At 41.5% G+C, this 15949-nt stretch overlaps 2 protein-coding genes across 2 annotated transcripts in view; both read right to left on the bottom strand.

Annotated features, from left to right (window-relative positions):
- LOC109911570 (EMILIN-1) overlaps window positions 1-15949 on the bottom strand; it is a 222519-nt gene that overhangs the window by 131037 nt on the left and 75533 nt on the right. The gene's annotated exons all lie outside the window — the stretch shown is intronic.
- Window positions 1-15949, bottom strand: part of gpn1 (GPN-loop GTPase 1) — a 51016-nt gene that overhangs the window by 9679 nt on the left and 25388 nt on the right. Inside the window, exons 6-9 of the mRNA XM_048600906.1 lie at window positions 12876-12954; window positions 9395-9489; window positions 2574-2619; window positions 614-760 (exon numbers count right to left, since the gene is read on the bottom strand). Of these exons, the coding sequence (XP_048456863.1) occupies window positions 614-760; window positions 2574-2619; window positions 9395-9489; window positions 12876-12954 (367 nt within the window). The remainder of the gene's footprint in view (window positions 1-613; window positions 761-2573; window positions 2620-9394; window positions 9490-12875; window positions 12955-15949) is intronic.

Raw genomic sequence — 15949 nt, 5'->3', positions numbered from 1 at the left:
GGTATGCCTGGTGCTGTCTCCATAGACCAGGGTTGATCCCCTGGCTTGATGGTAATGGTTGAGTGGGGGATATGCTGGGCCATGAGGTTAGAGATTGCGCTGGAGTACAATTCTGCTGCTGTTGGTGGCCCACAGCGCCTCATGGATGCCCAGTTTTGAGTTGCTAGATTTGTTCAAAGTCTATCCCATTTAGCATGGTGATAACACCACATAATACAATGGCGGTTATTCTCCATGTTAAGAGGTATGTGACACTAGCAAAAGTAAAGTCATGGGGAATCTATGTGAAACTCGCCACTGGATAGAATTATGCTAAGCACCCCTTTTTAACTGCCCATTTATGTTTATGGACACAGACTTTTGGGTTTCCTATTGTTAGCAGATGTTCTCATATTTTCTTTGACCTTCAGCTCTCTGCTCTCTTCTGTATGCATCTTGGCTCATGACAATCACGAACCTGAGAGTTATGATAAACTACTTTTAGAGAACGATAGGAAAACAGAGTCTGAACATAATCCCCAACTAACATGAAGTGAGACAGAATAAAATTGGAAATGTGGTGATTACAGTGGAGAAGGATTCAGAATATACTGGAAGATAGCAAGCAACTTACCCGGAGTTGGCTGTAGAACTCATCCAGGACAAGGCTCATGGAACGTGTCAGATTACTGGCAAATGTCGTCTCCTGGTTCAGAGCATCCTGAAAAGTTTCAAAATCTTTCATCCATTCCACAGCAAAGGAATGATCCACGATATCAATCTACAGTCACAGAAACAAGGTCACCATCAGTGTACAGTCACAGCAACGAGGTCACCATCAGCGTACAGTCACAGCAACAGGGTAACAATCAGCATACAGTAACAGCAACAGGGCATCTCCTGCATCAAGTGAGTCCAGGAGGCTCCATCTTCACATGTTAATTTTCCTGCTCATCATATTTCCCACATCTACATGTGGTGGCTATATACCTCCCTCCCCTAATATCAGTCGTGAATCCAATTCCCCATGATGATCACTGCTCACCTTGTCATGATACTCCTCAACTCAATACCCTGACCATCTCTCCATATCCCTTCATCTCAATTATTCATAAAACACTCATCATCAAATCCAATTAACTTATTTTGCATGTCCATCAATTATTCCTCTGCACTGTCCTATATTTTTCTACTTACAGGGGAGGTATAGCATGGGGTTAGATTCACAGTAAACTCCATCTGTGTAGTCCCAAAAAATACATCCAGGGCAAGTACAGAACTGTTCAAATATACCATAAAGCTCCCTCTACTCTTTTAAGCAGAAAGTTAAGATCCCTCAATACTGTGATTATCAAACACCCACAGGGCAGGTAATGCATGAGGATAGATAAAGAGTAAAGTGCTGTCTACTCTTTTAAACTGAAAGTAAAGCTCCCTTTGACACTGCCCACATTGAACACTCCCAGGGACAGCATGTTTTTAGATAGGTAAGAACCAGGAGCAGGAGTCAGCAATTCAGCCCCTTGAGCCTGCTCCGTCAATTAATACAATCATAGCTGATCTCATCTCAACCTCAACTCCACTTTCCTGCTTGCTCTCCATTACCCATTACTAACTAATGATCTACCTCCTCCTGGCATCCACCACAGACTGAGATAGTGAATTCCATAGATTCACAATTCCTTTGAGAGAAGTAATTTCTCATCTCTGTTTTAAATCTGCTAGCCTTTATCCTAAAACTATGATCTCACACTCTAGTTTACCCACATGAAGCAACATCCTCTCTATGTCTACTTTGTCAATCTCCTTTAGATATATATCTCAGTTAGATCTTCTCACATTCTTCTAAACTCCAGCGAACATAGTCCTAAACTGCTCACTCTCTCCTCTAGACAAACCCCTCATCTCTGGAATCAATCTAGTGAATCTCTGAATTGCCTCCAATGCAATTACATCCCTCCCCAAGGAAGGGGACGAAAACTGTAGGCAATACTTCAGCTGTCTGTATAATTGCAGGAACACACCCACTTTTATACTTTAGTCCTTTACCAATAAATGACAAAATTCCAGCTGCCTTCCTTATTACCTGCTGTACCTGCATATTAGTTTTCTGTGATTCATGCACAAGGACACCCAAATCCGCCTGCACCAAAGCACTCTGAGGTTTCTCTTCATTTAGATAGTAAGTTGCCTTTCTATTTTCCAACCCTAATGAATAACCTCGAACTTATCCATATTGACCTCAAGAATACAGAATAAAGCTCCCTCTACCCATCAAACACTTCTAGCCTGGGAGTTCCAGGATAGGTACAATATTCAGCAAGATACACAATAAAGCTCCCCTTACACTGTGATTAAATGTGGCCAAGATCCACCTTTCAAATGCTGACCCACTATTACACAGCTCAGTATTTACTGTAACCAACCCCAGCCACTGCATATCCTGAGTAACTGGACTGAGACCACCTTGGACCCAATGACTTTATGTCTTGCAGGAGATTTTAATCATTGGGAATTTCTGAACACAGATCTTTGAGGGGTAAGGTCACTGCATGAGCCCTACATTGCCCCAGCCTGACTGAAGTGACTCTTACCTTATTCATGATGACAATGAATGGCAGTCTGGTCTTGTACAGAATACTGAAAGAGGAGAGATTGACATTATAGTTTAATTCACAGAACCATTGTACATCCAGGAAACGTACAACCAACACACTTATAATAAAAGATTTACACAGAGTCAACACCAACAGAGATGAAATATAAAGGGATTGCTAGACTGGCAGAGTTTTTCTGGAGTTCCCCATATTATGGGAGGAAAATCTAAGAAATGGTTAGGAATAACAATATGACTGCTGTCAAAGATTTGAATTAATTATTGAGGTAAGAAGGAAATTCATTGGGAATCTAATTCTTAAATTGTACTAAATTAAAATAGTGAAGGAAAATAATTTAAATAGAAACTAGGGCACCAGATTAAATCATAAGAAGGTTTTAGAAAGGTGAGGGAGGAATCAACATGACTGTGATGGAGGTACAAAATATTGTTATAGAGGAGACTGAAAAATTGCTGATATTTAATTAATGTCAGAATTCACTCGACACCGGTTATGGTTCAATGGGTTTATTCGAAATCACACAAGCTTTCAGAGTGCAGCCCCTTCCTTCAACAGGTGCAGTGAGAGAGCAGAACACACAGACCCAGAGTTTATAGGCAGATCGATCGAGGGCAGAGAGATAGAATTGGTGTGAGTGGAGTGTCAGGTAATAAGTCTCTGCAGGTGGCCAAGAGCATTAGACAGTGAGTAAAGTGTCAACAGCTGAATAACCAGTGAAGGAATGACCTATAATCTGCTTAAGTGAGGCAGAGAAATAATTACAAAATATTAAAAATAAGGTGGTGCTGGAGACAGACTAAATGACTGGAATCACATGCTGAATTCAAAACTGTACAAACTTAATTAAGGTAAAGAAATCATAACAATTTATCAAGGTGATGCTGTCAAAACAGGACAGTAAGGAAGACTTTACAGATACAGGACAGTATGATGGGGTCACCTGTTGGACTATAACTTGGTGTTGTGTGACTTCTAACTTGTCCACCCCAGTCTAACACCCATGCCTCCACATCATGGTGTTAATTAATGACATGACTTCAAGCTTCAGACTATATGGACAAATAAAGAGGTTGCAAGCAAACTAAAATTAATGATCAAATATGGCTCCTACAGGTGATGGTGCATGAGATTAAGAAAAAAAAAGTAAAGAATGAATAAGAATGACAAGAGACAAATATGACAAGGAAGAGTCAGGATTGTATAAACATATCAGTGTAAATGAGTTGTGAAATGAGACATGGGGCAAGAGGAAAGGAAACAAGATTTTGGAGATAAACAGCAGTCATAGTCACACAGCAGATAAACAGGCCCATCGGTCCATCACATCTATGCCAACCCACAAACACCAAACTACACTAATTCCATTTACCTGGACTTGGTCCATTGCCTACTATGCCCTGCAATTTTAAGTGCTCATCCAGATGTTTCTGAAATGTTGGGACAGCACTAGGTGGGTTACTCATTGGAAATGCTGGGTTACAGGAATAGGATAGGGCAGAGTGTCAGGGCGGGATGCTCTTCAGAAGATCAGTGTGATTTCAATAGCCCAAATGGCTTGCTTCTGAACTGTAGGAATTCAGTGATTCTATGAATACCTGCCGCCACCAGCCTCTCATTTGGTATTTCTACCACCATGTGGGTGAAGTTTCTTTTTCTTCAGATCTCCTCTAAACCATTTGTTAATCACCTTAAACTCATGCCCTTTGAAACAGCTGCCATGAGGAAGAGATTCTCATGATCTAGTCTGTCTATACCTCTCATAATTGTGGATACTTCAATCAGATTTCCCCTCAGCCTATCCAGTCTCCCTTCATAACTGAGACTTTTCACCCAAAGCAACATCCAGGTTAATCTCCTCTGCACAATCTCCAGTGCAATCGCATCTTTCCAATAACGTAGGGAGCAGAACCGCACTCAATTTCCGATCTATGGGCTAACTAATTTTTTATGAAGTTGTAACAAGACTTCCCTGCTCCTATATTCTTATGGGGAGGCAATGGCCGAGTGGTATTATCATTGGATTGTTAATCCAGAGACCCAGATAACATTCTGGGGACAGGGTTTGAATCCCGCCACAGCAGATGGTGGAACTTGAATTCAAAAAATATCTGGAATTAAGAGTGTAACAATGACCATGAATCCATTGCCGATTGTTGGAAAAACCCATCTGGTTCACTAATGTCCTTTAGGGAAGGAAACTGCCATCCTTACCTCACCTGGCCTACATGTGACTCCAGACCCACAGCAATATGGTTGACTCCCTCTGGGCAATTATGGATGGGCAAAAAACTGGCCTGGCCAGTGACACCCTCATCCCTTGAATGAATAAAGAAAAAAAAATCTATGCCCCGGTAATGAAGGCAAGCATTCTGTATGCCTTCTTCCCCACCATCAACCTGTGCTGACACCTTCAGAGATCTGTGGACTTGTACACCAAGGTCCCTTTGCTCCTCAGTACTCCCTAGGGACTAATCATTCATTGTGTATGTCCTTTCCTTATTAGATCTCCCAAAAAGTATCACTTCACAATTATTGGTATTTAATTTCATCTGCCATTGCTCTGCCCAATTTACCAGCTGATCAATATCAGACTTTAGCCTGACAGCATCCTCCTCATTATCAACACCACCACCAATTTTCATACCTTGGACATCTGTTACTGTGCAGAACAAGCAGCAAGGGTCCTAGCACCAATCCCCATGGTACACTTTGCTGGTCACAGGCTTCCAATGACAAAAACAACCCTCCACCATCACTCTTTACTTCCTATTTATAAGCCAGTTTTGGATTCAGTTTGCTAACTTGCCTTGCATTCCATGGGCTCTTATCTTCTGCATCAGCCTTCCATGTATGAACTTATCAGAGGCCTAACTGAAGTCCATGTAAACCACATCAACTGCACTATCTTCTTCAATATATTTAAGTACCTCTTCAAAAAACTCAGTTAAATTAATTAGACAGGATCCCCCTTGAACAAACCTATGCTGACTACCCCGATCAATCTCCGCCTTTCCAAACATTGATTAATCGTGTCCTTCAGAATTTTTTGCAACAATTTCCCAAACACTAATGTCAGCCTGATTGGTCTAATTACCTGGCCTATCCCTGCTGCCTTTCTTCAGCAAAGGAACCCCATTAACTATCCTCCAATCAGCTGGCACTTCATCTGTGGCCAGCAAAGTATTAAATATCTCCGCTATGACCCGGGAAATCTCACTTCTTGCCTCCTATAGCTGCCTGCGACATATTTCATCAGGCCCTGGGGATTTGCACACCTGCATGACTGTTAACATGTCTAACACCTCCTCCTTATGAACCATAACGTGTTCCAGAACCTCACTATTCCAAATGAAATCCCCACCTACAATATGTCTCTCTCCTCTGTGAATACAGATGAGAAGTATTCATTAAAAATCTCACCCATGTCCACTGGCTCCAGGCAAAGATTGCCGGGTTGGTTTCTAATAGGTCCCATACTTTTCCTGGTAATCCTGTTACTCTTAATTTTAAAAAGTCTTGGGGGTTTTTCTTGATCCCATTTGCCAAACATATTTTGTGACCCCTCTTTGCCCTCTTAATTTCCTTTTTAACCAACTCCCTACACTCTATACTTAGAAAGGCCTCCCCTATTTTCATGTGCTCTACCTAAGAACATAAGAACTAGGAGCAGGAGTAGGCCGTCTGGCCCTTCGAGCCTGCTCCGCCATTCAATAAGATCATGGCTGATCCTTTCGTGGACTCAGATCCACTTACCCGCGTTCTCACCGTATTCCTTAATTCCTTTATTGTTCAAAAAAAATCTACCTTTTTTTTAAAAACATTTACTGAAGTAGCGTCAACTACTTCACTGGGCAAGGAATTCCACAGATTAACAACCCTCTGGGTGAAGAAATTCCTTCTCAGTTCAGTCCTAAATCTGCTCCCTCTAATCTTGAGGCTATGCCCTCTTGTCCTAGCTTCACCTGCTAGTGGAAACATCCTCTCTACTTCTATCTTATCTACTCCCTTCATAATTTTATATGTTTCTATAAGTTCCCCCCTCAATCTTCTGAATTCCAATGAATATAATCCCAATCTACTCAGTCTCTCCTCATAAGCCAACCCCCTCAACTCCGGAATCAACCTAGTGAACCTCCTTTGCACCCCCTCCAGTGCCAGTACATCCTATCTCAAGTAAGGAGACCAAAACTGCACACAGTACTCTAGGTGTGGCCTCACCAGCACCTTGTACAGCTGCAACATAACCTCTCTGCTTTTTATTTCAATCCCTTTAGCAATGAAGGACAAAATTCCATTTGCCTTCCTAATTACTTGTTGTACCTGCAGACCTACCTTCTGTGATTCATGCACAAGGACACCCAGGTCCCTCTGCAATAGCAGCATGCTGCAACTTTTTACCATAATCCTTTTTACTATTACTCCTACCAAAATGTATGACTTCACATTTATTTACATTGTATTCCATCTGTATTCCTTTGCCCACTCACTCAATGTATCTATGTTCCTCTGCAAAGTTTCAGTCCTCTGCACACTTTGCTTTGCCACTCATCTTAGTGTCATCTACAAACTTTGACACCCTACACGTGGTCCCCAACTCCAAATCATCTATATTAATTGACATGCTTTCTCCTTTTTCTTTAGCAAACTCTCGATATTTCTTGATATTCAGGGTTCCCTGGACTTGCTGCCCTTACCCTTCATTCTTACAGGAACATTCTGGCCCTAAATTCTCTTCTTTATTGCCTTTCAAAGACTCCCACGTTCCAAATGTAGACTTACCAGGAAGTAGCTGTTCTCAGTCTCTGCCAGATTCTTTCTGACATTCAAATTGGCCTTCCCCCAGTGTAGACACAATTTCTGCACTATGCTTATCCCTTTCCATAATGAAATTTACTTAATTTGAAACTTACAGGGTTATGATCACTATTCCCAAAATTTTTGCCCACTGAAACGCCAACCACTTGACCTGCTTCATTCCCGAGGATTACGTGTAGCATGGCCCCAGCTCTAGGAGGACTATCTACATATTGGCACTAAAAAGCTTCCCTGGATGCACTTTAAAAATTCCCTGTCTGATTCTCTCACATTAAGGCGATCTCAATTAATGTTAGCAAAGTTGAAGTCACCTACAACTGTTAACCCTGTTTCTCTCACACCTTTCTGCAATTTGCTTATATATCTGCTCCTGTATCTCCCTCTTATTGTTGGGAGGCCTATAGTATAATCCCAGCAAGGTAAATGCTCCTTTGTTTATTTCTAAGCTCTACCCAGATGGCCTCATTTGATGACTCTTCTGCAACATCCTCCCTCATTACTGCAGTAGTGGTTTCCTTTATCAATAATGCAATGCCCACACCTTACCTACTTCCCTCTACCCCACCTGAAACTTCTATATTCAGGAATTTTAAGCTCCCAGTCCTTTCCTTCCTTAAACCATCTCTCAGCGATTGCAACACTATAATATTCCCATGCGCTGATCAATGCTCTAAGTTCATCTGCCTTGCCAGTCAAGCTCCTTACATTCAAATAGATAAAATTTAGCTTTCTAGACCTAGATCATAGATCATAGAATCCCTACAGTGTGGAAACAGGCCCTTCAGCCCAACACGTCCACACCACCCCTCAGAGCATCCCACCCAGACCCATCCCTCATAACCCACCTAATCTACACATCCCTGAACACTATGGGCAATTTAGCATGCAATCCATCCCTCATAACCCACATCTCATGTACCTTATCTTGCCTATGTCTTTTCTGCTTTCTGGACTGTCCTGGCATTCCTTCTATATCTGACTGAGCCTTGCTCCTGAATTTACATCTACTCTGTGCTCCACACCACCACCAAATCATTTTGAAACCTCCCCATCAGGATGAGTAAACTCCCAGCAAGGATACTGGACCCATTCCAGTTTAGGTGCAACCCATCCAGCTTGTACAGGTCCCACCTACCCCAGAAGTTATCTCAATGATCCAAAAATCAAAAACCCTTGCTCCCACACCATCCAGTTAGCCATGCCTTCATCTGTCTCATCTTTTTATTCCTATACTCAGTAGTGTGTGGCAGGGATTACAACCTAGAGTCTTCCTTTTTAATCTACCACCTAAGTCTTTAAACCCCTGCTGCAGGGCCTTATTTCTTTTTTGACCCCCAACATATAACATGACTGCTGGGTGTTCACCAGCGCCCACCACCGCCACCGCCACCGCCACCAACCGCCCCCCCCCAAGAATGTTCTGCAACCGCTACTGAATTGGCTAAAAGTAAGATAACAAAGATTGCAATAAATTGAAAGGACATATTTAAGGTAACAAAATGGACAGTTTTGAGATCTGACAGAATACACACAAGGATCCTATGGAAAATGACAGAGACAATGAAGGACGCAGAAACTGTACCATGTTCTTTTGACAAGTGTGAACTATGTAATATGCAGTGCAGAAAGGTCAACTCAACTTGTGTAATAATCACTTAGTTAATTACCACTCTGCCATGGTGGGATTTGAACTTGTGTTTCCAGAACATTACCTGAGTTTCTGGATTAACAGTCCAGTGTTAATACCACTAAGCCATTAGCTGCCCTAATATACAAACATTGAATTCTAACTGTTAGATTTTGCCCAATTTACTATTGTTACCAAGTCCTCTTATAGCTTTCTTTGGTCCTCAATTATTCATTATCATTTTTATTTTACAGTTATCTGAAAACATGGATACAGGTCCCTCTCCAGCCTGACATCCAAATCAGTGGATAGCACAGTGACAACTACTCCCTCAACAGAGAGCCTGGGAACATACCTGCATGCATACAGCATGTTAGACATGAAGGTGACTGGGTTTGTGCTGCGTGACGTATCCATCACATAGACAACAACTGTGGAGAAGGTGGAGGCCTGTGAAGAAGATCATTGTTAATATAACAGACAGAAACAGTCAGGATTACTTTCCAACATTAATACCCAGAGTAAGGCAGGGCACCAGGAAGGTTGCTAGGTTTTAAGCTCTCACTAAAATGTGGAAAAATATTGGTGGGTACAGCTGCAGATATAGCAGAGCCTGGGAACATTAGGAGGAAGAAGTATTGACAGATTTATAGGAGGAAAACAGCATTGAGTTGCTGGAGTATAGAAGCTATGTAGGCAGGTACGGGATATTGACAGGAGAGGCATTGTTAAGGACCTGACCAAACCCCCTCAAAATATATTAAGATAGTAGCCTAGACCCTAACATTTTCTTATTTTTAATGACAAATGTAAGGCGTTGTATTCTGGATGCAATTCGATTGGTCAAACTATCCATTTTGAAGAAAAACACATTTAATTCTTACACTACAGTTAAAATAAAAACAAAAGAAAGAAGAATTGGAATAACTTAAATCTATCAGAAAATCTAACAGAATAATAGATGATTTAATTACTAAATAGCAACTATTCCGAATAACATCGCATAAACATACCCTTGGCAAAGGCAAATTCAGTAAAATAGATTGCCTGTCATGCAATTCTAGCTGCAGGAGGAGAACACAAGCATTCAACTGTAGCAGAGAAAGGAATAACAGCTTCCACATTCAGCTTCAAGACCCCAGCAACTACTGAAAGCTGAAACTAAAATCCTGGTTCTGTGGGAACTTGACCCCATCCATTCATGCTGCTTCTATTTTTCCAACTTTTAAAAAAACCCCAGGGCCTCACAAGTTTGTTATTTTATTGGCTTGGAACAGACCATTCAGCTCTAGAACAGACCTCTGTCTCAACCTCTCTTCACAAAAAGCCAGGACAAAATACACCTCTTAAAGGCATAGTATTGTCACAGCATGTAGATGCAGATGGATTTGTTGTGGTAAGACGATTGGGGATCAAGCTAACCCACCCACTTGCCCTCAGGTCATCTCCCATATCTCTAACACCGTCCTGGGAGATCTTCTAGATTATGAACTTGTCCTAGGAGGAGGCGGCTTCGACTCCACCGATTCACCTAGCAACTTTCTCCTACCCCAATATCCCCATCACCAACAACTAAACCTTCCTAACATAAACTGACCCACTTCCAATTGCATTGCCCAAGCTCCACCTATGAATCTTCCCCTTTATCCCCAGTCCCCCAACACACTTTCTCCTCATAAACCTATCTACATGGACACATCTTCCTCCCAATATCCCCAGGGTAATTCCTCAACCATCCTCAGCCTATTTTACCCCTTTCACCCCATTTGTTAGAAAACCTTTCATTAGAAAAAGTGCAGTGACAAAGGACTGGTGGATAGCTAATGTTAATTCCTAGAAGAGAATCAGAACATCTTTAGCGAATACTAGAACAATATTTCTGATGTCATAGAATTGTACAGTACAGGAGACCATTCAACCCATCATGTCTGTGTTGCCTCTCAAAACAGCTACTCAGCTAGTTTCACTCTCCAGTTCTAACTGCATCATTTTCAAATATATATCCAGCTTTGTTTTGAAAACTTCTGTGGAATCCGCCTTGACCATTCTCTCAGGCAGTGCATTCCAAATCCTAACAACTCTCTAAGTAAAGAAGTTTCTCCTCATCTCTCTCCTAGTTCTCTTGCTGATAATCTTGAAATTCTGACCCCTAGTTACTGACATACTAACTAACGGAAGTAGAATATCCTTCTTTACCCTGTCACTGAGTAGGAAAAATAGTGGAAGCATCACTAAAGGAGAGAACAGAAGAATCTCTAGAAATGCAATAATAAGTAGTCAGCGTCCATTTCAAAAGGGAAAATAGACAATGGTAATGCAGGATTTCAAAAGGCCTTCAATAAGGTGCCCCGTAATAGATGAAGGAATAAGATCAGAGATCGTAGAGTTAGAGAACGCACAGCAGACAGAACTCTGGCTGGCTTCAAAACAGAAAGCAGACAGTGGGAACATAGAGCAGGTGTCAAAGAGCACAGGATGGGAGGCAATGCTGTGTAAAATTGGGTTTGGGACCATGGCTGATCACAATTTACATTAATGATTTGAAGTCTGGTCTTAAAAATGCGATTTCTGAATTTGCAGATGACATCATCTTGGAATAGGAAAAGGGTGCTGGAGATATTCAACACAAAAGGACTGCACCAAATTATAGGAGGACATTAAAAAACTACAAGAATGGAAAATTAATTGGCAAATCATTTCCAACACAAATGTGTGTTATACACCTTAGGGAATAAATGACACATTATTTAGAGAATTCAAGTCCAGCTGGATTACAGGAATGCAGGTATCTCGGAACCAAATTATAGCAAGTCACTAGAAGTTGCAGCACAGATTAGCAAAGCCATTAGAAAAGCAAACAAAGCCTTTATTTCTAAAGGTATGAAATTGAAAAGTAGCAAGGTTATGCATCAAATCTTGTTTAGTCCATAATGTTCTGGTTATAAAGTTATTAAAGAATGATTTACAAGGCCAATATGAAAAATGCATGGTTATACATCTCAGGAATAGATGGTTAGGCTGGGTCTCTTCTTGAAGTAACAAAGCTGAGAGGTGAGCTAATTGAAGTCTTCAAAAATTATTCATGTTTTTGAGAGAGTGACAGAGGAAAGAATGTTCACAGAAACATAGAAATTATGTCAAGTAGGCCATTCGATCCTTCAATCCTGCTTTACCATTTATTTTAGATATTGGCTGATCATCTAACTCAATAGCCTGTTCCTGCTTTCTCTCCATACCCTTTGATCCCTTTAGTTCCAAGTGCTATATCCAATTTCTTCTTGAAATCATAATGTAGTTTGGCCTTGATGGCCTTCTGTGGCTGAGAATTCCACAGGCTTACAATACTCTGCGTGAAGAAATTTCTCCTCCTCTCAGTCTTAAATGGTCAACCCCATATCCTTAGACTCTGACTTCCTGGTTTAGGCTCCCCTGTCATCGGGAACATCCTTCCTGCATCTATCAAATCTAATCCTGGTAGAATTTTCTACGTTTCTATGAGACCCCCTTCATTCATCTGAACTCCAATGAATATAATCCTAATCGGTTCAACCTCCCTTCGTACATCAGTCCTGTTATCCCAGGAATCAGTCTGATTAACCTTCATTACACTCCCTCTATGGCAAAAAAAAATCCCTCCTCAGATAAGGAGACCAAAACTGCACACAATATTCCAGGTGTGGTCTCACCAAGGCCCTGTTTAATTGCAACAACACATCCCTGCTCCTGTACTCAAATCCTCTTGCTATGAAGACCAACATACCATTTGCCTTCTTTACCACCTGCCGCACCTGCATGCTTACCTTCAGTAACTGATATACAAGGACACACATACTTACCAAAGCTTCTGAGATGATGGTTCCAGATGCTGACCAGGTAAATACTTCAATTTGTCCAGGTGTATCTATCAGAACAAACCTGAAAGAAATGAAAGGACAACACCAACTAATTAATCAAAGGAAAGTAATCCCAGTTCCTTTAGTCCCTGACATCACAAGTGTCCCTCAGTCATATCCCTTTACTCAGTTCAAGAGCAATTGAGGATGGATAACAAATGTTGGCCTTGCCAAAATACCCACATGGCATGAAAGAACAAAACAATACACCTCTGAATAAAAGTTTAACAATGTATGAAGATTAGGCTTCAGTTCCATCCTTCACTGTCCAGACTTCAAAAACAGAGCAATACCCCAGCTGGGGCATAACCAGTTTATTCAAAATGTTTGGCATACACCTCATCTTTCATACTTTTGTGGTGTTATTTATAAAGTCATGGATTCCTATTACATGTTTGTTTTTAGCTATTGTCACAAAAGGTTAATCAAATAAAGTTGTCATTGACTTCTAAAATAAAAGCAGAAAATGCTGGAAATATAAGAACGAGGAGCAGGAGTAGGCCATTCAGCCCTTCAAGCCTGCTCAGCCATTTAACAGAATCATGGCTGATCTCATCTCAGCCTCAACTTAACTTTCCTGCCCATTCCACATAATCACAAAACCTGTTACCGACAAATTATCTGTCCATCTCCTCAAATGTATTCACCGCACCCTGGAGTACTGAATTCCACAGATTTACGACCCTTTGAGAGAAGGAATTCGGCTTCATCTCCATTTTAAATCTGCCACCCCTTAACCTAAAACTGTGACATCTTGCTCAAGACTGCCCCATAAGGGGGAACATCCTCTCTACATTTACTATGTCAACCCTCTTTAACATCTATATACCTCAATTAAATCTCTTTTCATCATTCCAAATTCCAGCAAGTATAGGCCTAAACTGTTCAATGTCTCTTCGTAAGACAAACCCTTTCATTTCTAGAATTAATCTTGTGAACTGTCTTTGGGATCTTATAGAAACATATAAAATTATGAAGGGAATAGATAAGATAGAAGTAGAGAGGATGTTTCCACTGGCAGGTGAAGCTAGGACAAGAGGGCATAGCCTCAAGATTAGAGGGAGCAGATTTAGGACTGAACTGAGAAGGAATTTCTTCACCCAGAGGGTTGTTAATCTATGGAATTCCTTGCCCAGTGGTGTAGTTGACGCTACTTCAGTAAACGTTTTTAAAGATAAGGTAGATTTTTTTTGAACAATAAAGGAATTAAGGGATACGGTGAGAACTCGGGTAAGTGGATCTGAGTCCACGAAAAGATCAGCCAGGATCTTATTGAATGGCGGAGCAGGCTCGAAGGGCCGGACGGCCTACTCCTGCTCCTAGCTCTTATGTTCTTATGAACAGTCTCCAATGCAAGAACATCCCTCCTCAATCAAAAGGACCACAACTATACACAGTACCCTGATGCAATTTCACCAACACCTTATACAATTGCAACAACACTTCACTGCTGTTATACGTCATTCCTTTAGCAAATATGCCAAAAGTCCAGCTGCCTTCCTTATTACCTGCTGTACCTGCACACTAGTTTTCTGCGATGCATGCACAAAGATACCCAGATCCCTCTGCACAAAAGCATTTTGAAATTTTTCTCCATTTAGATAATAAGTTGCTTTTTTATTCTTCCAATCAAAATGGATAACCTCACACTTATCCATGTTTTACGCCATCTGCCAAATTCTGGCCCATTCACCAACATATCCATATCCATTGGGCAGCATGGTGGCTCAGTGATTAACACTGCTGCCTCACAGTTCCAGAGACCCAGGTTTGATTCCGAGCTTGGGTGACTGTCTGTGTGGAATTTGCATGTTCTCCCTGAATCTGCGAGGGTTTCTGCCAGGAGTTCCAGTTTCCTCCCACAGTCTGAAGATATATAGGTTAGTAGATTGGCCAGGGCAAATTGTCCTGTAATGCCTGGGGATGTGCAGGTTAGTTGGTTAGCCATGGTAAATACTGGGACAGGATGGGGGTCTGGGTGGGATGATCTTTGGGGGTGCAGGGGGTGGTCAGTGCAGACTTGATGGACTGAATGGCCACTTTCAGCACTGTAGGGATTCTATGATTGGTAAATTTCTTAATCTTTCATAGTATAAATTCATAAGATGTAGGAGAAGAATCAGGCCATTCAGCCCATCAAGTCTGCTCCAACATTCTATCATGGTGATATGCTTCTCGACTCCATTCTCCCGTCTCCTCCCTGTAGTCTTTGATCTCTTACTAATCAAAAATCTAACTATCTCTGTCTTAAATAGTCAGTGACTTGGTGTGATAAGGTCTCACATGGCATGCTGGTCCAATAGAGCCCATGGGATGCAAGGCAAGTTGGCAAGCTGGATGCAAAGCTGGCTTATTAATAGGAAGTAAAGGGTGATGGTGGAGGGTTGTTTTTATAAATGGAAGCCTGTGACCAGCAAGTGCACCACAGGGATTGGTACTGGGACACTTGCTGTTTGTTATGTACAGTAACGACTTGGATGTGAATGTCAAAGGTATAATTAGTAAGTTTGCAGACGATATGAAAATTGGTGGTGTATTGATAGTGAGGAGGGTGGTATCAGGTTACAATCTGATATTGATCAGCTGGTAAATTGGACAGAGCAATGGCAGATGGAATTTAATCCCATTAGTGTGAGGTGATGCATTTTGGGAGATCTAATAAAGAAAGGACATACACAATGAATGATTAGTCTTAGGCAGTACTGAGGAACAAAAGGACCTTGATGTACAAGCCCATATATCCCTGAAAGTGTCAGCACAGGTTGACAGGGTGAGGAACTTGCCATACAGGATGCTTGCCTTCATTACCAGGGTCGAGAATATAGGAGCAAGGAAGTCTTGTTGCAACTTTATAAAACATTGGCTAGGCCACAGATGGCATAGTGCTTGCAGTTCAGGTCACCACGCTATGGGAAAGGTATGAACCAAAAGAACTGTGGATGCTGTAAATCAGGAACAAAAGCAAAGTTGCTGGAAAAGCTCAGCAGGTCTGGCAGCGTCTGTGGAGGAGAAAACAG

The sequence above is a fragment of the Rhincodon typus genome, chromosome 9 (genome assembly GCF_021869965.1).
Source record: "Rhincodon typus isolate 14 chromosome 9, sRhiTyp1.1, whole genome shotgun sequence".
NCBI classification, from domain to species: Eukaryota; Metazoa; Chordata; class Chondrichthyes; order Orectolobiformes; family Rhincodontidae; genus Rhincodon; species Rhincodon typus.
The sequence above is the reverse complement of the archived record's forward strand: the minus strand, read 5'-3'. Positions and strand labels throughout refer to the sequence as shown.